A 25747-nucleotide genomic window follows, 5' to 3' on the forward strand; every position below is an offset into this window, starting at 1 on the left:
TTTTTACTGATGACTGAATGAAGTTTACTACATTCTATAAAATAAGGTACATGAATCCTCTGCACGTCTGTAAAGAACCTGAACAGTTTTAAGATGTAATAAATCAAAGTGAAATTGTGTGCTGATGAGAGCATACATTCAAGACCATAAATACATAAAGCAGACGTTTTATTAGTCAAATAACTAAGTGCTATCATTTTAACAAGGTGTAATATGAAAATGCATTAAGTGTTTAACCCTGAGTAAGCACTAAGCTAGTAAATGGAACTTTCCACTACATATTACTGCAAAGCTCTCTGACTAGGAATAACAAAATACTCACACATTAAGCATCATTAAGTTTCCACTATCCCTTTTTTTTTTTTTTTTTTAATGAAAGCATCTAAATATCTGTGAGCTAACTGTAAACCAGTCAAATTTGATCAGTAGTCACAAATGTGGTTTTCCATAAAGTAATTCTATTGAGTAGTTTGCTCTTAAGCCAGTGCAAGAGAATAACCATTTATTGGTCATGTTTCAGCTCCCAGTGACTTGAAGTCTCTTTTAAAATGCAAGATACACTATACTTTTACTGTCCTTACTATTCAGACTAAGCTTGCTACAATTTCTTACAAATATTGCTGACTTTATGTAAAGGCAACTTATGAAACATTTGAGTCCTCAGTTAACAAGATCCGGGCATTTTGATAGGTATTTCCTTCAACAAACGTCAGAGAATGAAGTAATTGGTAAACCTGTAACACCTTGCAAAAATAGTTTAAACCCACTTATCTTCCACAATATGAAGAGCCCTCCAGTTAAGTCAGTCAATCTGGCTAAACAAGAAAGGAGACTGAAACAGTACGAGAAGTGATAAATAAAAACTATCAAGAGCTGCAAAAAATGAAAAAATGCCCTCGTTAATCTATATTAATACTAGCTATGCGAGTAACCTTGGTCTTGCATTACACCAAACAAAGCAATAGTTACAGAAAGAGGAAACTACATTTCTCTCTCCAGCACAGGAAGGTAAGCATGTTCTCACAATGAGGACAAAACAAAGAATCTGTAAGTAAACAACACTGCACAGCCAACTTGAACAATGGCAAAGCTAAGCGAAAACAAATCCCTAGAAGAACTCAGTTTAGTAGTTAGATCATCATGAGAAAGCACAATCGAAGATAGTATTGCAAGGATTTTTTTTTTTTTAATTTCACACTTATTGAGTTCATTCACCTGATAGAGTTCGTTTAAGAGGCAACAGTCGCTTCAATCAACCCAATCTTACATTTTTTAACCTGCACAATCTTTTAACCACAAACAGTCCCAATTCTGTTGTTAACTTTTAAAATAGTATGCAAATTGAAAATTTTGACTAATACAACAGCAGGTCTGATTTGATTGTAAATATTAACTGTAAGATACAGCCCGAATTTAACAGAAACTGCCAGTAACAAATCAGCAGATATGTCTACCTAAGTACTTCATAACATCTGTTTGAATTCAGCTCTCGTTTCTGCAGATCTTCCATGAGAGGATGACTGAAATGCTTTGGAAGTGTTTTACTGGCAAGAACAGATACAGGAAGACACTTAAGCATACCTCAATTCATTAACAAAATGTGGCAAGGTTACTTCTGGCAGGTCATTTACTTACCTCCACTTGCTGATTCTTGCTCTTCCCCTTCAGGAAACGTAGCCTGGCTTGGTAAGCTATTCCTAGAACGAGTGACTGACTCTAAATGTGAAGCCCTTCCCAGCAGAGATAGCTCATCTAGCACCTCTCCCTCTTTGGCTTCCAAATCAGATTTTGAAGTGGTTAACTGTTTTATGTTACCTGGTGTCATTAAACTATTTGGATCATTTAAGCAAGCTACAGTACCACTGTCCAGGCTTAGTACTCTGGCACGATTCTTGGCACTGTTTGTGCTAGAAGTCCGACGTGTAGATCGTTTTTTGCTAATTCCTTCAGAGCTCACGTGGGTTTTATGAATATTTTCAGAGTCTGCGCCCCCACGTTCTTTAGAAACATATTTGGTCTTTAGAGCACTGTACTTTCCCTCAGGAGACTGGCATGAATGGGATGTGGTGCTGGAAGAGCTATCACTGCTGAACTGATGAGCTGACTGCATACTTGACGTCCTGCTTAAGTCACTTTGATCACTGGAGTCCTCATCATGACAAAACACGGCACTGTGGGGTTTAGTACCAGATACACCTCGGAAGGAAACATATTCCCTGTGCCGACTTGAATCAAAACTACTAGCCCGCTTTTTTCCTGTCCGTCTCCGGCTGGACTTGTGGGTAGAGGCTGTTCGATGTATTAAGCTAGAAGATTTGGGTCGAACATCTCCTTCTTTTTGTTTTCCACTAGTTTCTTTAGAAGCTCTTGAGTCTAATAACAGAACTAGTTTCTCACTCTGCTCATCTCTTTGTTCAGCAGCCTTCCCAGGTGGCCTGTCAGCTTGCGTAGTCAGTTCATTGGCATGTGGGTTCTTATTGGCCTCTTCCGAAGCAGAGGCACTAAGACCCTTCTGACTGTGCATCTCATTGGATGCATTAGAACCCTTTAGCTCTTGAACACCACTAATAGAGGTCGCTTCCACAGCAGTCCTTTCACTACTAGTCCTTTTGTCAGTAGTAGAACTACTGTCATCCTCTGAGTCAACACCACAGTCTTTTTTCTTACCATCCTTTTTCTCTTCTCTAGGAGACTCCTCCTCATGCTCTGACAGCACACTTTCTATATGTGTAGAGCTGGTATGTTCACTTTTATAGCTACTGATGGTACTGTTAGTGTCACGATCAGTTCCACTGCAGTAGCTTTCTGTTGAACCACTGCTTCTAGTACTCAGGCTTCTCAGACTGTCCACACTTTTGTCTGCTTTCAAGGATTTGCTCTTCCCACTCTTAGCCAGTGGTTGAGGGCTGCTACTTTTCAGAATGTCATCCAACTGAAAAACTCCCGAAATGCAAGAGTTCTCAGCCAAGGACTCTCTGGATCCAGAAGGGGGCTTAGAAGCTTCTAACTCACTGACAGTATCTAGTCCTCGTCTTTGTTGATAAAGAGGGAAGTCATTCAGTGAAGCATCTGGAAAAGCAACAGCAGAGCTAGAAGTCCTTGGTACACCTCGTGGTCTGTGATCCTTTCTATAGGAGTGAGAATGCAGAGTTATAAGCGAAGCTACTTCTGAGTCACACGCACTAGTTTTAGACTGGTCCACAAGCTGATTGTTCGAGAGGCACAATTTATCACTGTTGTCTCGTGGCAAATCTTGTCCAGAGGATAGTGAAGGCTGGATGGAGACAAACGAGTCATTTGACACCAGACGAAAAAGCTTCCGATCAGTTGCCAAATCTGTTGAAGTAAATATTTATATGAGTATTTTACAAGAATATTTACAATTTATAGTTTATTTCTCAAATGCTTTTTAAAAACAAAATAAATCAACAAATGAATTTGCAAGGACAATGCTTTATATCACAATTAAAAAAAACTTGATGTCCAGACAAGTCTGACAGACACTATGTTTTTAAAAAAATTGTAAGCAGCAGCTAAATCTTAGTAGGTAATAAAAGACAACAAGAACTCCAACTAGCCCACAACCTCTTTTCTTGCTCAATGTGTCTCAAGGTTTATACATATTCCCCTGACTGCTTTCTGTCCCACCTTCTGCAGGCAGTAAACTATTTCACAAAAATCTTTGCTGATTAAAGAAAATAACTCCCCTCAGCTCTGAAGGTAGCAAAAAAAAAAACAAAAAATACATACCGCACCTAACACATACCTTGTAAACTTGTGGATTGTATCAAAATCATAACAGAACTCTTTAGGAAGTTACTGAGATTAATTCAGACTACGCTGAATTATGGTTTTATAAATAGAACAAGTATTGCATGCTCTTTCAAAACCGATATCCTACTTCTAACATTGGCTCTGTGAAAGCAAGTCCCAAGGATCTGCTATCATCTCTTGCTCAGGATGACTGTTTCCATTACCCATCACAAACTTTCTCCTGTACAAGGGTCCACCTGGAGGTAACGCTGAGAATCAGGCTATTTTCCTTTACATTTTGTAATAAATAAATAAATAAATACATACATACAAATCTGGAGATCAGATTAAGTTACTACAATTGTTAATTTTTGGAAAGGTTTATAGCCACATGTAAATTAGAAGATTTAGCAAACAGTTCCATTATGAAGTGGAAGGAAGCTGCCTATTACAACAGCACTGTAGCCTGTGATGCGACATCTTAGATATACTTTCTGCACTGAATCACAGTCATCACTGAATACATTTAAGGACTCTAACAGACAAATTAGACCTGCCAAATTGAATTACGCTACTTTTTGAGTTAACTTCCTGTTAATCATCAGATACTTTAAAAAATCAGGAAACAAAAGATTTCCCTATGGTGCTATGCTCTATTTTATTTTATTTTGAGAAGATTTTTTTTTTCCTGGCAACAAAGCTAAATGAAAAATGAAGTCTGAAACAAAACTGGAAGAATGAAGAATGCAAGCTAGCATTTTCCTTACAGATTAGGAAAAAGCAACTACAGGAATTGTGTTAGCTCAAGTACTGGAAGAAGTCCTTAGCACAGAAAAACCATTCTGTGCACACCTATTTACTTTACAGAATAGCACACCTATTTAGAAAACATCTTTGGGCTGTAATGGGAAGCAGAGCAAATTAGTCAACGATGAAGTCCCTGAATTCCACATCATTTTCAGCATAACAAACTACTTAACAGACACAAAATCTAGTTATCCTTCAGCAGCAAAGAGAACGCAGTAAATATTTATCACCTGCTGGAAAATGCAAGAACAGGAAACATGCAACCCAAGAATAAAGATAGAAGGATTCAAGCTATGCATCCCAGGAACTTTAAGTAATTAAGAAAAGAAACAGAGAACTTCAAGATAAAGTTTTTTAGATTCTATCAAGAAACTGCATGAATGTATTTAGCCCGTTTAGCAAAGGGTCACTGTAACAGAACACCATGTTTAATATGCAGGAAAAAGAAATTTTACCTTGTTCTTCACTCCCTTCTTTACATAGGCTAGAACTCTGTCCAAGACTTAAACTGATATCATCAGAGGTCTTGGCAGTGTCAGTATCTCCTGTAAATATTAAGAAAGAACAGTACTAGTGCTGAAAATATTAACACACACATCTACATGCACAGAAGATTCCTCATCTGTCACAAATCACAGAATTGTAGGGGTTGGAAGGGACCTCCAGAGATCATTGAGTCCAACCCCCCTGCCAAGGCAGGTTCCCTACACCAGGTAAACAGGTAACACTACAAAGCTTGTTACCCTTATTTCCTTGCACAAAGGCAGACAATGCTAGTTGCATGTTACACAAGATTTAAGCTTTTCTTTTTGAGGTATATATTGCCTACATACCTACTTTGTGCATAAGAATGTTTTCATTCAACTACACAGATCTCCCACAGAAGACCTGCAAAACTATCTTAAAACCCAATGAAATTGATTTTTTTTAATATAATTAGAGATATATGCACTTGAACGTTACATTTTGCAAATGGTTGCCAATAAAAATGATGGGTAGGTTGTAATGAAATATTTGTAAATATTAAAAATGGACAAAGAAAAAAGTGAGGAAGGTAGAAAAAAATCAGTTTTTGTATTATCAGCTTAGTAAGTATACAAAATAGCAACTTTCCATATCACAAATAATTCATCTCCTCCCTGCCAGCGGAGTTTACAATGGCTGTCCTACACAATACTTTTGCTTGATACTAAGTAACCATAAATACTCAAGTCACTGAAACTAGGTACCAGAAGAGACCCTGGTTAAAACAGGATTCAAAATCAAATAAGTGAAAGTCCACTCAAACTAGTCCCTCAGCTCAGCAATTAAAAAAATAACAGATGGTGTACAGAAAACGTAGCACATGCTCCAAGATGCACTCTCTGAATGTTTTAGACACATCACTTCCAGCTGTCAGGTGGATTTCCTCCCATCAGTAAATTATGTCACCAAAAAGTTTTTAAGATGAAGTATTTGGAAACAGCATAGTGAGCAATATTTTTAGATTAAAATGCTTCCACAATGTAATTTTTAGAAGCAGCTGAAAATCTCACCTTTGATTGTTGCTGCTGTTCCCAGACGAGATAATCCAGATCCAACCTAGAAACAGGGAATTTTGTAAAAAGCTGTAGGATTACAGGAATTAGCCAACTGTATTTTTTGTTACTGCAAAGCACGCATTTGCCTAAACATCTAAGGGATATTTTTAAAGACAATACCACAGCACTGTAAAGTCATTTCTATTATTAATTATGCATCCAGTTACACTGCTATTTCTTTGTTTTATGGCCAACACACTCAGGCATTCTACTCCATTGATTTTAAAAACCACTGCTTATAATCTGGACATTTTCCTTGAAAATACCTCATGGGGAAAACGAACTGCTACTGTGGTGATCCACTAATAACTGCTGCCATAAAGCTGTACGTTCAATGCAGTACCAGTGGGTGCCTAAAATGTTTAAGGGAAACACTACGTTAATATAAAAATTCTGTTCAACTTAGTAAATACCAAGCTAAATCCAGAAGTTGTTTGCTTTGGAAGAGATGCACACTTTCAGCAGGGTTAGATTTGAGGTCTATCAGAGAGTTGATTCAATGATTAGAAAACCACAAGGACATTACGTGTTAGAACAGGGGAAGTGGCAGTAGCACACTTCCCCTTGGGTGATGTGCTGAATAAGCTTAGATCAATTTAACCTAATCATTGGCATGGAGCTGTTGAAGCAGGTCCAGAGGAGACCACAAAGATGCTCACAGCATTGTAGTAGCACTCCTACAAAGAAAGGCGGAGGGAATTGGGCTTGCTCGTCACAGAGAAAGCTCTTGGGAGATCTCAGTCCAGCCTTCCAGTACTTAAAGGGAGCATATAAACAAGATGAAGACTGACCTTTTACATGGTCTGATAGTGAATGGGACAAGGGGAAATGATTTTAAACTAAGAGAGGGGAGATTAGGTTAGACGTCAGGAGAAAATTGTCTACTCAGATGGCAGTGAGGCACTGGCACAGGCTGTCCTAGAAGCTGTGTGTGCCCCATCTCTAGCCGCGTTCAAGGACAGCTTGGTGGAGCCCTGAGCAGCCTGATCTAGTGGGTGGCAACCCTGCCCACAACAGGGGTTTGGAAGTAGATGATCTTTAAGGTCCCTTCCAACCCTAGCTACTCTATGACTCCATGATTTTCCTTTATCTTATTCTTCCTCTTGTTCCTGCTAGTGAAATTTTTCTTTTAATAGCAGTTTGATTACATAGACTACAATCATCCCAAAGCAAGTAAATTGCAGTATTTCTTGAGCTATTTTTAGATACTAGCTACAATCATATTCCAAGTTTTATTTAATATCTATTTTCAGTCATGTACAATGGCCAACTAGCATACATCCCTCCTCATTTAAGAGCTTGATAGCCATTTAGGATTAGTCTGCCTTTTTATGTATGTTCTGTAACCTCTAGCAAATGTTTTGATGAGATGTTGCAGAGAATTTAGGCTTTCCTTTAGTAATATTTCCACCATCACCTCCCTCAAAAAACTCACAAAAAACAGCATCATTTACAGATAATTAAATCTCTCAGAAACAGGGTAGGCGAAGGGCATTCAAAGGCAAAATATGAACTTGAGAGATTTAAGAAAAGAAAGATAGCAACCGTGCTTTATTGTATAATTTAAATGACTCAAAAAAAAAAAAAAAAAAAGTATAATTCTACTAATTCCCTTCTGTAAGTATAGCAAATCTAACATTCTCTGAACACACATGCAGATTTTATCCCGTCAGACTACAGCATAACTGCTTTGCTACAAAAAAGCAAAGCTTGTTTAATTCATTTTCTTCACTACACTGTCAAGCACACTTTTGTCAGTCATCTTGCAATTTTTCAAGTTTTTTTTTTTCTTTTGACCTTCAATAATACGCTCTGCCTACAGATGCTGTAGCTGAATGCAAATGTATCAGCAAGAGAAAACTGAAAAGAACTCAGTTGTTTACTGTACACTTACCCCGCTGATGCCTCAAATTCAATTACAGGCAACTAGCAAGCACTAATTTTTATCTGTAGTTTCAACTGCAACATTATGTTGGTTATTATGGTATCAGCATTAAAACAAGCAGCAAAGAGCATGGAGCTCCTTCACATGCTTTAACATTACAACAGTTCGGTGTGGAAAATGCTCTTCAAAAAAAGGCCTCTCAAAGAAACAAGAGCCCTGGTCTACTAAACTACTCCTACATGGACCATTGCTTCCTATTCCTTGAACACTACAAACCCTATCTATGCCGCATAATGAAACATTATGCAGCAAAAACACCAACATAATATTGCACTACTTTATACGCTGCTGACCAACAGAGCTAATCGGATGGACTTGTTATAATACCAAGACAAGGATTTCCCCTCCATCCAAAAATAGCTTCTGTATCCTTAAGAGAATGCTGCAGTGCTCTCTGGCAACATAACCTTACAGTCAGGACAGTCAGATCTGTTCATCCTCTGATAAGGTAAAAGAAGGATGCCATGACTGGCTAATAGTCACAAGCTAAATGAAAGGAACAGCACATACAGCACTGTAAAAGTCGAACGCAGCAGACGTAATAAAGGAACAGAACAGCTTCCCAGTGAAACTACAAAATGAACTGAGTACAATCCAAAAAAGGCAAGTTCTTCAGCCCTTCCATCTGGAATACAGCAGCCCATATTTAGTGCCTTCTTCCTGCTCCTGCTGAGGCATCAAAATTGGGAAGATTTTGCAGAGGTAATCTAAAGATTAACAGTTTTATTATTTCTATTTCAACTATCTTTGTACTCCAGCAAATTAACTTTTTTTTTTTTTTTTTTTAATGCAGAGTCTGAATCATCAGAAATAATGATGTTCAAAACGTCATTTAGCACAGCAAGAGATAGTGGTGGATACATCCTAAGAAGAGTTAACAGAAGCCTCCTCAAAATTAATACAACTGAAGTTTATCAATCAAGTGTCTAAATGACACATATCAAACAATTAGTTTGTGCCATGACTTCGTAGCTGTGTTCTATCTAATGGCACACTGGTACAAAAGGGAAGACAAAAGCCTATGACAGCAGGTCTTAGTATTTATCTGACCATGTTCTGAGCCATCTTCCTAACTCAGAAGAAAGCAAGCTGAGCAGAAATTGAATACTTCCTGCTGGGACAGTAGTTTGCCTCATAAAAGCCAGCTGTTCTTAGAACACAAGACTGGATGAGCAGGAATCAAACAGCTTGTGCAACACCATCCCAAACAAAGCAGTTAAATACAACAGGCAGATAAGCTGCTGATCTTAGTACAATCAAAAAAATGATACTAAAAATAAATAAAAATCAGCAATGAGTACTGGTCACAAAGCCAGCAGCAACAACTGCAAATGCTTTAATTCTCACCTGGTTGTTTGGATCTATTCCAGCATAAGAATTGCGTGAACTACAGCCAACAGGGGGAGTGGCTTCTCGAATGAACTCTGACATCTCAATTCCTCCACCAGGGTCACTAAGAGAAAGATTAAAAATAATTAACCTACCAGTTAAACACATAAAATGTCTGACTATGCTGAGTCCAGATTTAACAACATTTTCTTGCTTATCAAAATTCATAAGCTCAAGCATATCCCAGTATCTCAGACAAAAACTGCTCATGTGATGCAGAAAACTGAGGTGTAACTGGAGCATCCCATACACTAGTACAGAAGCTGCTTGCCTTGCAACTTAACTGTCACTGGCCAGCACAAAGTATGAAGAGTTAGGAACCTTAAGGGATTCTGAAATGCTGGCATATGAAATTTTCCCTGCAAGTGAACACAGGTGTGTAACTTTTGGAACATCTGTCAGCTGAAACATACAGAAATCAACCGACAGAAAAAGCACTCAGTAACAATCTTTCTAAAAGCAGGGGAAGAACTCAATTTGAAGTCATTTGCTGTTACACAGATCAAAAAGTTCTCCTTAAGTTGTACCTAGGAGCAAAATTAAGTATGGGTTAAACAAGTAGCCACATATCATCACTGAAAGCTATTGGAAAGGCAGGAAGATAAAGCCCTAGAGGACTTTGCCATTGTCAGACACCAAATCATTACTTATGTAGGTCACTCTAAAATTAATGCCACCTATTAATTTCCATGGGAACTACAACAATGCTATTTGGTACTGAAATTTCACAGCTACAAAACACTCTTTTTCAGTGTTTTCTCCACCATGAGCTATGCCTTCTCACCTGCAACAAACAAGAGCATACATGCCAGACTCAAACATCTGCATCAGCAGAGGTGACCCACCGTCACTCCTGTTGAAACATACCACCCACTGCCTCACTGTGTTCACACCCACTGTTTGGTCTCCATAAACATCCATCAAGAGTTGATTAATGTCAGTGGGTGCATTTTTTCCACAGGGAGGAATTCAATGCCACACCTTTACTTCAGACACACTTCCATGTCAGGCACTGTTTTACCAGACTGCCCCTCTGCTGCCATCTGTTCACACGGCAACAAAACCTAACGGAATATTGGTAGGAAAGTTCAACCTCTTCAGTCGTATCACCAACAGCCATCTCTGATGTCGTGGGCCAATGTAATAAAATAGGAGGCATTACTTTTGGAGTAGTCCTCCTACCACAGAAGAACTTTTGTTCAGAAGGTTTACATGCCCTACTAAGATTTTAAGATGCAATACATATATTATAATACATATATTATAACACACATATTATAGCGTCCTAATGATTTCACCACTTCAAGATTAATAAATATTACTTTCAAAGTATGTTCTAGATCAACACCATCAAATCATAATTCACCATAGTTCAGCTTATTAAAGGCAGACATTTACAAAACAGAAATTGGCTGGTCTTGCAACAAGGCTGCTCCAGTATTTTGGTGGAGAAATGACACCTATTGCTCCATTTGGAATGAAAGTAAAGATACAATTCTGTTATCTGTGGAGAACGGGACAGAAATGGGCAGAAATACAGCAGGTCTGTCTTTATATGTATCTAGTCCCACACAGTCAGACCAACAACAACTTTTTTTAAAAAAGACAAGAATATCAAAGTAGGATATTATAAAGAATCTCTCAATAGGCTAACAGACCTGAAATATCCTTTATACAGTGGTATGATGTTTCCTGTTGTAATCCCACAGAGAGATAAATCACGCTGGGGTTCAGCCTCAGGAACCATTCCAAATCATACATGAGTCCCCTAATCACATACCTCTACAGACTGAACATTCCTTCATCAAAGGGATAACAAAACAAAATGTCTGAAGTAAGGAATATACTTCTTAAGTAAAAAATAGTCAGGTTAAGATTCAACCAGACATTAGTCAGCAGAACAATATGGTCCAACTCCTCAGCAAACTGAGAAGGTGCCACCATTTTGGTATAGCTCAGCAGCATGATATCAACATGTTGTAATTGCTTGTTGTTTACAAAGCTCTCTCTGACCTAATCTTATCAATAATGCTAAGGATGAATCAGTGGGAAAAAAAAAAATGCAGAATTCAGCTTCTTTAGTTTCCATCAGCTTTAGCCAAACATAGTATTCCCTATGTAAACATTTTTAGAATGCTTAAGGACATAATATAAAGTTAAGACTAAACTAAAAATCAACTCAATATTTAAGTTCAGCATACATTATGATGACAACTAGAGAAATAACAAATAATGCCTTTCAGAAAAAGATAAAGTTCTGTTCTTGTTTAAATAATTTATTCAGAAACCTTGCAAATGATTCAAGTACGTTCTGTGAAATAGGAAGAGTAAGTCAACAGGAATTAGCTTTCATGCATAGGTCTGGGGAGGAGGGCCAGGGTGGGGGAAGGAAGCAGTTTTGTTTTAAAATGAACCAGCAGATATCAGCACAAGTAACAATACGATTCAACAAAAGCCTATATAGCACTGCTGTGTTCTGAGGTAGCACTCAAACAAATGGATTATAACAAAAGCTTCTAACAAAACAACAATAAAAGTGTCTGCAGGAACAAGCAGGAAGTACAGACTTCCAGGCTTAACCACTGTATGCACAGAAGATTCTAAATGCTCTTGTAGCCCAGAGCCCTAGTAGTTGCTTGCTGCCATTACAGTATAGTATACTATAGATAGTAGCCATTTGTTCCTGCTACTAATTCCTACAACCAGTTTCTAACAGGTTGATGACTTCATAGCCCTGAGCAAGTGCTACAATTACCAGATTGCAAGTAACCAAAGAAACAGAAGTAACCAGACAAATTGAGAAGATGGAGTAAACTATGCCCAGCTACATGCCACCAAGACTGCAATAGAGGAGGCATCATTTAGAGGCACCTGCACATTTACTGTATGCAACTGTGAGCATGTCAGAGTCCAACTGAAAGTGTGAAGAGACTGCTAGCCTACGGGAATTCAGAAGTTTAATAACTTACTTAGGCTGATTAGCTAAAGAGGTCTGATGTTCAGACAATGACTTTCAGAGAGAATTTAGAACAGTTCTGACATCAGGACAAAGCAGAGGAAGGGTTTCATTCTTCATCTGTTGAACACCTTCCTTTGTCAGTAGACTTTTTGCTTCCTTCTATCCTTCAGAGCCACTCAATTGTTCTTGAAGTACATATGATTTAGAAATACAGGAAGAACATCCTTTAGGAAGACATCATCTTCTGGTAAGCTGGGTAAGGGGTTAAAAACCCTCACCATTAACCTCCTCAATTTACTGGTTTCTGCTGGCACATAAGATAGCCCTGTAACAGGGCCAATTAAAGGCTGAGATTGGCCAGACTTGACCAGAAAACCGAGACCAGGCTAAAGGTAAAGTTACAGATGTAATAGGAGAAGGACCACAGCACGTATTGAAAATGACAGAACAGACCAATTTCAAGCATTAAGAGACTTCCTGTAAAGCTTAAAGTGGTAATTACAACTTCAAAAAAGTCAAACAACTCCAAGATCAAGAAGTCTGTCAGGCACAGAACTGCAAGGAGAAGAAATAGTATAAGTAAAGCAAGAGTTGTAGGCACCCCAACTTCTTTTTTTTTTTTAATTTTCTTGCTCCACTTGTTTAAAGCAGACAGCGTGTGTTTCAAAGGCAGCAAATTAAGAAATCACATTCTCCTGATTTATATAGCAAAGTACAAGCAAAATTCAGCTCCCCCACATTGATGGGTATTGAGAATAGTGTCACCAGGTTAATGTCTTATCCTACTGTGAATCATAGCAGTCACTGACACAATAAAGAAGGCATTCATATTCCCAAAAGCAAGATTGCAAGTTAAATGTTTGAAAGTATGTACGTGGATCCACTGATACCTAACAGACTCCAGTACTACTCCTCCAGTGCAGGATTAGGAGTTCGTATTATTCCCATTATTTATTTGTTTTAATGAAACCTCACAAGAGGTAAAGCATAACTAACACCACCCTGTCATAAAAGTATGAAGTCAGAAATTGCATGAGAGGTGGACAGATCTACATGTGCAAAAAGCCTTATGCCCACTCTGTGCTACAAGAGCAGGATTAAAAACTAAACAAAACCCCACATACACACACTCATCAGAAAAGATTTTCTATTACTCTTCTGATTTAACTTAGTACACTAAAACCTTGCCCTGTATCTCCTCTACCGGTTTGAACATTACCCCAAAGTTCTTGGGAGCTTCTAGATAAAGATTAGAACATACTGCACATCCCATCCAAAAAGTAACTTTGTAATTTTTGCATTGACCTTGTTCCCAGTTCCAGTTAAGAGACCTGAGAGTGGGAACAAGGATCATATGAAAGTAAACGAAACTTCAGTCGGCAAGCAGTACACACGCCAAACTAACCTCAACATCTGAGCTCACAGATACTTATAATGTAGTAAATTGGCTCAGATCAACTGGTCCTCAGAAAAAACAGAACTTCTGAAACATCCATAAGTAATTCAGAATACCTGTACAAAGAAGTCCTTGCCAAGCCCTGACAACCCTTGTGAAAGCAAAACCTACACAGCTTAGAAACGAAGAAAAAAAGTCTACAGATCACATCTAACACATGCATTAGCAAGGCTGCACTTAAACAGAAAAGACCACTAGTTTACTTTCATGAATTTTGTTAAGCAGAAAAGGCATCCGTATACATTTAGGGTAGCACTACACCAAAACAGAACAATACAGTTTTAGCAAGAAGTGTGGTGATCTAAATGGAGTTACAATTAAAATCAGCAGGTTCAGTTACCAAACGCTGAATGGAAAGATGGTCAGGTTATAAAAGATTGATACAAGAAGTTACTGTATACTAGCTTTAAAGGAAATGAAGACAGATTTTGCTAATAATACTAAGCTGAGCACAGACACAGAAGAACATAAGACTCACTCTGTGGAAGCTACTCCATATGCACTAGGAAATTCTTTCACTTCTACCCCGAACATTTTAAACACCACTACATCAACCTTTAAACATCCTGATACACAGAGTAAGAAGCTTCTTTTGATTACAGCTCCTTATAGCATGTGCCTCCATTTAGAAGTTTCAGGCTTTTGTGTTGGGTTGGTCTTTTTTTGTTTCCTTTTAAAAACTAAAGAAACACGGTATGACAGTATACCAATCCCTTCACTCTGAAAACAATTCATGAATAATAGCCAGAAACGCAAAGGAAAGAGAAAGGTCTTTAAAAAGCTAACAATTCAAGATTCATTTATTTCATGTAGTCTAACTCTTAAGAGGTCCTCAGTTACACGGAGCTTGGCGGAGGCTTTGATAATAGAGCTCGTAACACATACTGAGTTCAAACAGCCTTGTTGATGAGTAATCTTTTGCTCTTTTTTCCTCTGCATAGCCTGGTCAGAGAAGGGAAACCTCTTCTGATGATGGCAAAAGCCATCTGTTGGAAGTAATAATTTCCTATTGACAATACTTCAGAATCATCATCTTCACTAGTGAGCTGAACAGTTTCAGAATTCCAGTTTCACAGGACAGTGTTCTCCTGAATCAAGCCTACAACTAGAGTGAAGTATTGTATGTGACCAGCTTTGTAAAACTAAGCAAACTAAATTCAGATCTCAGACACTGCTTTTATCACTAAAAACTCAGTCAGTATTTGACAGCTAGATTTTTAAAAACATGTCTACTGCTGAAATAATATTACTAGTTCTAGCTGTGTTCACCAAGCATTTAGCAACCTAAAGAGCACATATTTTCCACGTTGTTGTCTCAGTGCTTCCAACATCTTCCTTCAAAAAAGAACCAGAAAGTTGACATAAAATCATTATTTCAAACTTGAAATGTAAAAAGGGCTTTTTTTTTTTAAATTAGACTTAATCAGTCTTTCAAAAGTCACAGAAGTCAGCATCCATATTCTTCAGTGTTTATTTCATCCACCATTCCAGTTACACATCTGATAAAGACATAATTCTTCAACATTTCGAGCAGTACACAAACACTGACAGAGACCTTACCTGGGTCCATTGCTGTCTTTCCTCTTGGCTGAAACACTGCTTTGTTCTGTTTTTGCACCCCTGTCCATACGCTCATTGGCATTCCTCTCCACAATTTCTCCCTCATCCAGTGCCCTGTGCAAACGGTAGTTCACCATCTTCAAAACGATAAAGAGCGCTGCTATTACTGGGCAGTACACAGCTACTATCATCATGGAAGAAGGAAGGGCCTTTCAAAAGAAGAGCAGAAGAAGTGTTAGTGAACACAAGGTCAAATATTCATAAGAAGCATACTTACCAGCTACACACCGTTTAACAATTTCCTTCATCCTGAAGATATTAACCTTTGTTTTCAGCAAGATTTGAGAAGCCATACACATTATACAGTCTAAACCTTGCATGGACATTATTAGCAGTCCAGCGAGATAAAAAAAAGTTTGACTACAAAATACCAAAGCACCACAGCAGCATGCTAAGTAAACCTACGATTAGAGTTTGAAAAGCAAATTTAACTTCCTCTTTTTTTTTTTTTCCTCCAGGCTTTTGGAATGTAATACTTAGATGAGAAGACTTAAAGCTAGCATGACTATTATATGACGATATTTCCAATTACATTTCATTCACACTTAAAGACTAAACCAAACACGGGTTAGACCCTGTTTTAAGATTAGTACACCAAACCAATTCCAGTTTTTTTGAAAGAAAAGAAAGTCAGTTTGACAGCATTGTAGATGAGAGAAAATTACATAGACTAGATGTTTTGATTTAGCTTTGTCAGTTTCCAACAGCTACTCTTCCATGACAAAATACCTATCAGTCATGAAAGCTTAACTTCTCCTCACTCACATACAAAAAAGGTCAATTTACATTTGTGGCTCACACTGTTATGCAGCAGTCTACACTAGCCCACAGTATCACATCCTATAAGGGTTATTTATGCTAGACAGTTACATGCCCATAGAGAGACAGCCAATGCAGATATTTTGATGAGAATTTTTCAGTTGTGACAGAGGTGGACAAAAGCCAAATAAAAAGCCTCAGTTCTAAATTCAAGTTCTGAAACTCCTCTAAACTAACACCTCACATCCAGCTTTTGCAGAGACCCACGAGGCTTTTACAGACCAGTCATCTCAGCAACAGGTATTAAGTGAAGTCTGACCGCTGTGGCATACGAGTCAAACTTCCACTTCAAGGCTTTATCCGTTCTAATTCACCTTTTAGTTCTACTAATACTTTTGTCCGGTCACTAAACAAAATGAGATATTAACTCACAGTGTTCAGCCACAAATATACCAATTCCATCACCAAAACAAGAAGCTGGACACTCAAATACTGTTATATCATTGCCCTTTACCCAGCTGACAGCACAGTTTGAAATTCTAAGCATTCAGAAGTATATATACAGATGTGTGACAATCAGAATTAAGTAGCATTTGATATCCAGCACAAACATTAACTCAATAGATGAGAAGATTAAGTGAACTGCCTTATTAGGTTTCCTATTGTGAGGCTAATTCCAGCTTGCTTCATACACCTAGTCACTCATGCTTTATAAACATTAGCAACAGAGGCATCTTCAAAGTTCCATGCATATCTTGCAGAAACAGAGAAACACAAGCAGAGAATAGGGCAGAAAGTCTCCTGTATTTATATAGAGCTACTTTTATCATTTTAAAGAGATCTGATTAAAACATTAAGATTCCTATATATTTAAGAGAATATTTGTCCTGAAAGAGCCGTGAGTAATTTGAGCTCTGACTTAAGCAAAAACAGTTTGACTAGATCTCTGAATACAAAATACTGTACTAACAAAGGGGAATAAAACAATAAGAATTTCTTAATATTGTATCAATTAGGAACTTCAGTGGAAAACCCATCCCTAATCTGACTGTTCACATTCTGGCAGGAAGCAAAAACAATCAATCAGTACAATATTTCTTAAGCCAAATATATGAATGAGTCTAGAATCAATTAGAAGAGAGGTTACTTATTCTGATCTCTTCTCTTTAAGAGCTCAAGTTTAACCTACATTACACCCTCAAAAACAAGTCTGAATCTAACATACCATTTGAAGTAGGACAGGCATACAAAGTTGGGGTACGTTAACTTAGATTTCTGTCTGCTATCTTTCATGATCAGCTGGGCAAGACTAATGGATAGGGGAAAACTCACTTAACAAGCACCACCTCAGGAGAAGAAAGAGGAAACAATTTTAAATGCAGCATCAACAAGCAGCCAGGAGCCACGATGATAGTGACATCCATAAACCCTGGAGCAACACAAAGGTTTCCTCAAAAAAAAAAAAAGCAATGCTTCTGAGAACTTGAGAGGCAGCAAGGTTCATGCAGGCACAGGCAAGCACATAAGCTCTGGCAAAATGTTTAAGCTTCCTGTACATGCTAAGCAGTCTGCTACCAAATCACAAACAGAGTTCAATTGGCCTCTCCTTTACAAGCACCCAGTGTTCTGAAGCCATTACTGCAATCAGTTTAACACTAAATGACAAAAGTACAGACATGTCTTTTACGGGCTAACTCTATTTGGAGAGCTCTTCAGTTTTTCCCCTCCATCCATCAGCAACTAAGTTACATACTGCATCCTGTTCACCCTGTGGAATGCAAGATCCACACGTTCTGTTGTGCAAAGCGGAGCTCTGAGAATAAGTTAGAAAAAAACAGAGAATGAACGTAGCTTGAATTAAACCCAACAAAGAATTAAACAGTACATTTTATCCCTCCTCACGTCCCTTTTCTACAGGATTGCAGAGAGCTAGGATTCATGCAACAAATTCGTATTTTTCATTCCTTGTGTTTATTCAGTCTTGCTCTTCTCTGGATAGGATTTTGGGAATAGAATAACTTTGAGCACGTCCAGCACACTCTACTGTACGATCATACCTTACATTAAGGTCTTATGCTGTGGTACATCAGTACTATCCATGGTGCCAGCAATTCATCTACATTCCAGCCTCAAGAAATACAGTGAATTCAAGCCAACCTAAACCACTGGTACCTTCTCTGTTCTACTTTGCCAAAACTTGGAAAAATTCAGCTTCTATGCAGGGTCTTTTCTCCCTGAGCCAAAACAAGTTAAAGTAACATTATTGATTGCATCAGGGTAGTTTTAGACAGGACATTAGGAACAAATTTCTTCATGGATAGGGTGGTCAAGCACTAGAACAGGCCGGCCAGGGAAGCAGGAGTCTCCATCCCTGGAGGTATTTAAGAGATGCCTGGATGCGGCACCAAGGGACACAGGTTAGTAATGGCCCTCGGCAGGTCAGGCTGACAGCTGACTTGATATTGAAGGTTTTTTCTAATTTAAATTATGCTATGATTCTATTGAGTTGCTCTTGACATTTTACCACATTTGAGGAGACCTGAGTAACTGAGTATCCTACACAATAACATCTTCAAGATTGTAATAGGAATGCTCAAGTCCTACAAATGAACAGCTAGGTCTCATTTCAGTTGTTTTCACAAGTAAGCAAGCACCATTTTTAATCAGGCCCAGACAAAAACCTTGTTAGAGCTTGTTTTCAGACCAGGTATAAAGCTGTAGCTGCAACAGCATTCCAGAGAATCTCTCATTTTACTGCACATCCCTACAGTCACTTCCATTAGCACCAAAAGAAAGAGCACACTGAACAGCACTAGTCACAAGTGAAGCTCTCGTAGGAGAGAAGAAAGAGCTAGACATGACCATACAGAATCTGCCTGCTTTAATTACATTCTGTTGAAAACATCAGTCACCCAATGTTTGAACAAGTCAAATAAATAACTAGACAAACTCCAAGCTAAAAGTATTTCCCTGTACCTTAAAGGGAAGTCACGTAGTATCATCAAAAACTCAAGGAGGAGAGGAATGGAGAAGATACAGACTTTCTACCACCTTTCCCTTTGAAGTTACTTTCAAAAATGTATACCTTTCAAGACAACGTGATATCCATACTATCTACATGAACTGATCTCAAAATAATCAGACTTATCAAGCCTGGCTATCTCTTCCTCACTTTTCTCCTATATAATAAAAAGTATTTACAGAAAGTAAAGAACTGCAGTCAGAACTTACTCTGAAGAACACTTATTCTAGACATTATTTGGGTATGTTCTTGAACTCAAATCACAAGTCTGCTTCACTACTGCCTCGTTATCGGTGAAAAGCATGGTTCTGCCCTCTGCAACAGACTGTGAGCTCCTATAACCAGCTGGACCAGTAGAAAGTTATCTTTAACTGGCAACCAGTGGTCTATCAGCATAGTTTTCCAAAACACTAGGGTATAATGCAAAGGAGGTTATAAGAGTTATAAAAGAAGTAAGAATAAACAAGTAGTGAACAAAGTAAGATACAGGAATGCAGTTACATCGTTTCTGCTAACTACTGGCCATAAGGCCATCTCAGCTGTATCAGGGCAGGAAACACTTAAGCACTCCTGAATTGCAGTCATCAACCTAGAACAGAAAAGAATCATAGAATCACCAAGGTAGGAAAATACTTCTAAAATCATCCAGTCCAACCATCCACCTATCGCCAATATTTCCCACTAAACCACGTCTCACAGTACAACATCTAAACATTTCTCCAACAGCTCCAGGGTTGGTGACTCCACATCTCCCTGGGCAGCCCATTCCAATGCCTAACCACTCTTCCAGAGAAGTATTTCCTAACATGCAACTTCCATCTCCCTGGTGCAATTTGAGGCCATTCCCTCAGGTCCTAATGCTAGTTACACGGGAGTAGAGGTGGACTCCCACTCCACCACAACCTCCCTGGAGGGTAGCTGTAGAGAGCAGTAAGGTCAGCTCAACTCTCCTCTTTTCCAGACTGAACAATCTAGTGGTCTAAGAAACATCAAACCATTAGCTATGGGACTTTAAAATATTCCCACTTAAACTGCAAAGATCTTGAGTCAGCATTTCAAATACAAAAGCAAGAGGAACCAGAGAAAATTTCACGTCATCATAGGTTGTGCTGCACAATTATGAAAAATTAAAGACACTTTCATGGATCTCTGGAAAGCTCTAGAGCTTTAGCTAGACATTACAAATATGATGAAGCTTCCCATTTGTTTTCAAAAGAGAGGTGTAGGTGTTAGCTGTTAAGAACATTCATACCAAAGTCTTTCAGTCCAAATCAGATTTTATGTCCTTGCATAAAAGTGACATCAATCAAGCTTCCATTCAACAGTAACAGTTGCCTTGTGAAACACTCTGAAGACCAAGCATATTGAAGTCAGTATTTATAGTATTGTATCAGAGAAGAAGAAAAGACTACCCAGGAACAGCAGGGCTAGTTCTGTCACCGTTGTTTGTTTATTAACAGCTAGGGCCCTTAAGAACTGCTGATATCTGGAAGCACGCTCAGTTACAAGTCACACAATATTTTGACAAAAACCTCAAGTGTATGAATGAAGCTTCTGGTAGCCAAGAAACTACGTGTAACTTAGAGCATCATGAGAAAAGTGGATTCTCAACATATATTTTAGTACTTAAATTTGGTTTAGGAAACAGTATCCGTCTCAGAAATTTCTCCTAAGAAGACTTACATGGAGCTATGTATTTATGACCTACTTCTGTAACTATGTACACAAAGCAGGAAATCGAAAACCTATTAAGAGAACTGTTGTGTAAATGAGTTTGACTTTGACAGACAAGCTCTGTAGGTACGAGCCCATCACCCCAAGCAAGGTACAGTCCTGGCTCCTCTTAACTCACTGGCAAAGTTCCCCTGCTGCCAGAGCCAAGACTTCATTCCCTTCTGCGCATGTGGTGGGGCTGAAGCAGCATTCCAACCGGGGGAAGCGCCTTGGCAGCCTCCTCTCTTCCCCTCCTCCTTGCAACAGTGATGCACAACACTGGCCTCTCGATTTAGGGTATCTTTGTTCCAACTTGACCACTATATTTTGCAATCCGGTTGTACAGTTTCCTCATGTTGTAGCATATTTGCTTTTCCTAGCTTGAGTTTTGAATTAGACTACAAAAAACAAAAAAAAAAAAGGATTGGCTCTTATGACAGATATGCAGAATAAGCACAGTTGAGTCTGTTACTGAATACAACTATCAAAACAGGATAGATTCAACTACTCTAGAAAGCAGTATTTTTGCTTGTATGCTGCCAAGCCACAGATCCAAGAGTACACAGCTACACAGCTTCACTTAGGCATACATTTCTCCTTGACTCCTTGTTACCTACAGTTTCTCCCCAAACAGGCTAAGTGTACAGATACATATCAGAAACAGAAGTATCCTGATCTGCAATATGGATACTTACACACATATATCTGTGTCCTCCACCAATGATTCAGAGCCCACACTTTCACATACCCGTTCTCAGAAGGTAGACAGATCAGGGAGCAAGGAAGAAAGGCAAGCTGAATTTCACTGCTAATTTCTTCGACTGGTTTGCACCAAATGCTACACACATCAACCCTATAAGCAGTGGCATACGTATGCCAAGAAACACAGATACATGATACAGCTTCCTCACAAGGAGCACTACCAGATTCCATACTGAAGATACAGGATACACAGAAAAAAAGACTAGCAATGCTTGGTGCAATAAACCAAGTCTTTAAGCAATGAAGTGCACGTGAATTACCATATCCTAAAGAGACAGCTTCCCATTTTTGTTTGAAATTAAATACTTGGAAAAAAAAGTGATCAGCTTACCATACGATTCATTTAGTCTTGAGAATCAGCTACAGGCAAAGTTTATAAGGGATCCCACTGTCTTTGTTACTTCAAAATGACTAACGAACACCTACACTTACTGCTACCCTAATGCATCAAATCAAGAATACGAACTTGGAATTTCTTACATGGAAAAGCTTCATACATAATGTAAAACCAATCAGCATTTTAACCCTTTATATATATTTTTTAATGGATGCCTGCCAGCAACAAGTCAATTGAAACTAGCTTAGAACCCCCCCCCCCCCCCTACAAACCAGTAAGTCACACTCAGAATTCATATTACAGTTACCTAAGACTTCTTAGTGAGTTCTGCTTATTTATCTATGTCCTACAGCCACTCAACATTTACACCTTTTTCTTCTGAAAAGAGCTTAAGAGATGCTAAAGAACTAAGATGACCATCACAGTTCTGCCTGTTTAGTTTATGTCTAGACAACACTTAAACTGCACAGGGTGGAAAAAGGGAAAACAGCCAAATATGATTCAATCTGCTTCAACTTGTGACTAATCTCCCTACTTATTCTCAGGGAAGTTGGCACTTGTTGCATCTTTAACTTGTCCTGAGCTATGAAGAAAGAGAACTTCTCTGCCCTCAACAAAACCTGATGCAGCTTGCTTTTGTCCATCTTTTTCCTTTACACAAGAAACACATTTAAGCAATACTGAAGTTTACCCTATAGCACAGGCAAATGAAGATTAACTACTGCTTTAAGATCAGCAGGAGATTCAATGTAAGTTCATACTGATCAGCCAGCAGACCTACATACAATAAAAACCATACACCCCCTCCAATGCCTCTGTGTGTGCACCATATAGTTTACCTTCACGTGCAGCCTTCTCAGAGAGTGCTAATCAAATCAGCTATTCTGCCAAACTACAAGAGCATTATTTCTGAAAAAGAGATGATTTGGGACCAAAAGGACCCTCTTCTTCCCACCAGAAGTTTCCAGGTCTTTTTTTTGAGAGATTGGATCAGCTTAGTAGGAAGTTTCATCTAGTTGTTGTCACATTAGTTTTAGAAGCAGTTCTCGTCAGCCTGCAGTTTCCTTACCAGCAGTATAAAGTTTTCAAACAAAAAGCCTCATAGCTACTGTTTCCAACACAGAAACGTGAATTAAGAGCTAAGCATAGAGGGCTGTGAATCTCTTCTTCTACAGCAACTATTTCTTAGTATGAAGCATCTCACATTGCCATTTTACAAACTGCTTTTTAGCCAAGTAAATGCCTCATCTAAGAGCTCTACATTTCTATGACTGCATTCATGCTGAGGTTTTTTCTCCAAGGTTTCATTCACTAATTCTCAATTTTTTCAAAAGCTCTTTGGTTGTCAAGAGCATTGAGACCAGGCAGACTTGCAAGCTACAAGACTGGTCACACCACACTTTGAATGATCACACTGTTCCTCTGAGAAATCTGAAGCAAAATATTTATACTCCATATGCTGCATATAACTTAAATGGAAAGAAAAGCACCGGCCAACAGGAAACTGCCTCCTTCTCTCACAACTGATCATACGTTTGCTGCATCTGTTCCAAGTCCAAATGTCAAGGGAACACCTAGGTTTAAAGGTCAGCATTATTTTTTTTTCAATAGCTTTGACCAAAGCGTCAGGTACGTCCAACACGGATTCTCCCAGACTGGCTTTCTAAAGTTTGGGTACAAGTGAAACGCCAAAGGAACTTTTCACCACGGTCCAGAGATAGTGCCAGCCAGCACACCGTGCTGCGGCTCGATAAACTTTTACGTAATGATCCTGAAGGCCATCCCTTCCCGCTATCGAAAGCGATGAGAGAAAGCGATAAGACCGTCAGCCAGAAATACAGGTTCTATCCGAGAGCTTTCACTGTAATCGGGCGTTTTCGGCGCTTCCAGGAGGCCAGCGGAGCCATGCCCACTTCAGAGATGAGGAAGGCGAAGCCGACGGAGCAGCGGCGGAGACGGAAGCGCGGCTGCCCCGCGCTTCCCGCACCCCCTCCCACCGCCACCCCCGGGCCCAGGCGCTCCGGGGCCGCCCGGTGGGGGCACACCGCGGCCGCGGGGCGGGCGGCACGGCGGGCAGGGGGCGCGCGTGCGGCGGCCCCGCGGTCCCTCCCGCCCCCCGGACCCCCCCCCCCCGCCGCGCTCAGCGCCCGCCCCCCGCCGGGCCCGCCCGCCCCGAGGCCCAGGGGGCCCCGCTCCCGGGGCGGCCCGCGCTCACCATGTAGAGGGTGAAGGGGAAGCCGAGCAGGAAGAGCCACAGGTAGAGGTGTAGCGCGTTGACCCCGGCGCCCTGGTGCGGGTCCTGGTACCAGCCGCCGCTCAGCGCCGCCCACACGCCCTGGCGCAGGATCTGCAGCACCTGGGAGCCCATGGCGGCCCCGCTCCGCCGAGCCGGCCCCGCTCTATCCGCCCTGGGAGCCCGGGCAGAGCCGCGCACCGCCCGCGCTCCGCGACAGCCCGCACGGCCGCAACCGCAACCGTCGCCGCCGCCGCCTCCCCAGCAACGCCGCCGCCATCTTATGTCCGGGCCCCGGGCCGGCCGCCCGCCCCCGCGCCGCCGATAGACCGGCAGCCCTTGCGGCAGGGGACGCCTACCCCGCTCTCTGTCGCCGGGGAGGGACAACGCTGCGGGGGCGGGGGCAACCACCACTGCGCCTGCGCGCGGCCGGCCCGCCGCCCTCCTCGCCCCCGGGGTGGCCGCAGCGCCTCCTGGCGGCGTGGAGGAGGGCGACGCTGCGGCCGTTACCGCGGCGCTTCTTCGGGGCCGAACCCCAACCGCAGGGCCCCGCCGCTGGCGGCGACTTCCCTGGGCTCTCCGGACGTGACAGAACCCGGGATTCCTCTCTGGCTCGGCCCCGGGGCGGCTCACGAGGCTTCTGCGTTGGCGGCTTAGGACTCCCTCCATTTTCTAGAGCTACAGCCACTCAGGGCTTTTCTTCCCCCTCAGCCAGTGGCACCAAGGCACGGCGATACCACGGAATGATGGGAAAAGCCCTCGGGATCACCACGTCCCGTGGCGAACGCTTGAGTTGTCTAAAATTGAAGGACGCCACGTTTGAAGTCCTTCCATTTGCTGTCAAGACCCAATTTTACCAAACACCCCTGGTACCATTCCGTTCCCAAAGCATTTAAAGAAAACACAGTTGTTTGGATTTCTCTCCAGCTTTTGCCAAGGAAAATGGCAACTCAGCTTCTAGACGAATCTTTTTATGGTAGGCTGCTGGTGAGCATCACGTCCTGGGTTTTGAAGCTTTTCCTTTAAGTACATCCCCAAAGCCATGCACCATGTAGAAAGAAACAGATTTGGGAAAGACTTTTGAGGGCAATGCCAAGCAAAGAAGGGGGGGATGTCAATTCATCCATAGGGGCTGAAGACATAATGCTGAAGATCCTTCATTAAATTTCCTAACTCCAGCCATATTTGTGTGAAAAGTAGCTTTGAAGGCATGCTAAGATACTGTCTCTGCTATAGCAGAAGAATCCCACCCAGGTTCTGTCCTGAACCCCATTTCCTCCCCCACTCAACCGGTTCAAGAGCGAGAGCTCACAACCTTCTGGGCCTCTGCTGAGGAGGAACTGCAGTGCACAACACCCAAACAACCAGTCATGACTCATGATGAGCATGCATTTGGGCCTGTGTTTTCAAGA

General features: G+C 40.5%; 1 protein-coding gene across 8 annotated transcripts in view; it reads right to left on the minus strand.

The window, feature by feature from the left end:
• PCNX1 (pecanex 1) overlaps positions 1-25088 on the minus strand; it is an 87276-nt gene extending 62188 nt beyond the window's left edge. For 7 of the 8 annotated variants that reach the window (XM_031593625.2, XM_031593629.2, XM_031593624.2 and 4 more), the window contains exons 1-6: positions 24318-25088; positions 15450-15658; positions 9433-9538; positions 6096-6141; positions 5016-5105; positions 1636-3336 (exon numbers count right to left, since the gene is read on the minus strand). In XM_031593625.2, the coding sequence (XP_031449485.1) occupies positions 1636-3336; positions 5016-5105; positions 6096-6141; positions 9433-9538; positions 15450-15658; positions 24318-25004 (2839 nt within the window). In that variant the 5' untranslated portion in view covers positions 25005-25088. The remainder of the gene's footprint in view (positions 1-1635; positions 3337-5015; positions 5106-6095; positions 6142-9432; positions 9539-15449; positions 15659-24317) is intronic. The other variant, XM_090141107.1, reaches the window with a different exon arrangement.
• Positions 25089-25747: the final 659 nt, after the last annotated feature.

This window comes from Phasianus colchicus, chromosome 5 (genome assembly GCF_987193195.1).
Source record: "Phasianus colchicus chromosome 5, bPhaCol1.hap1.1, whole genome shotgun sequence".
NCBI lineage: Eukaryota > Metazoa > Chordata > Aves > Galliformes > Phasianidae > Phasianus > Phasianus colchicus.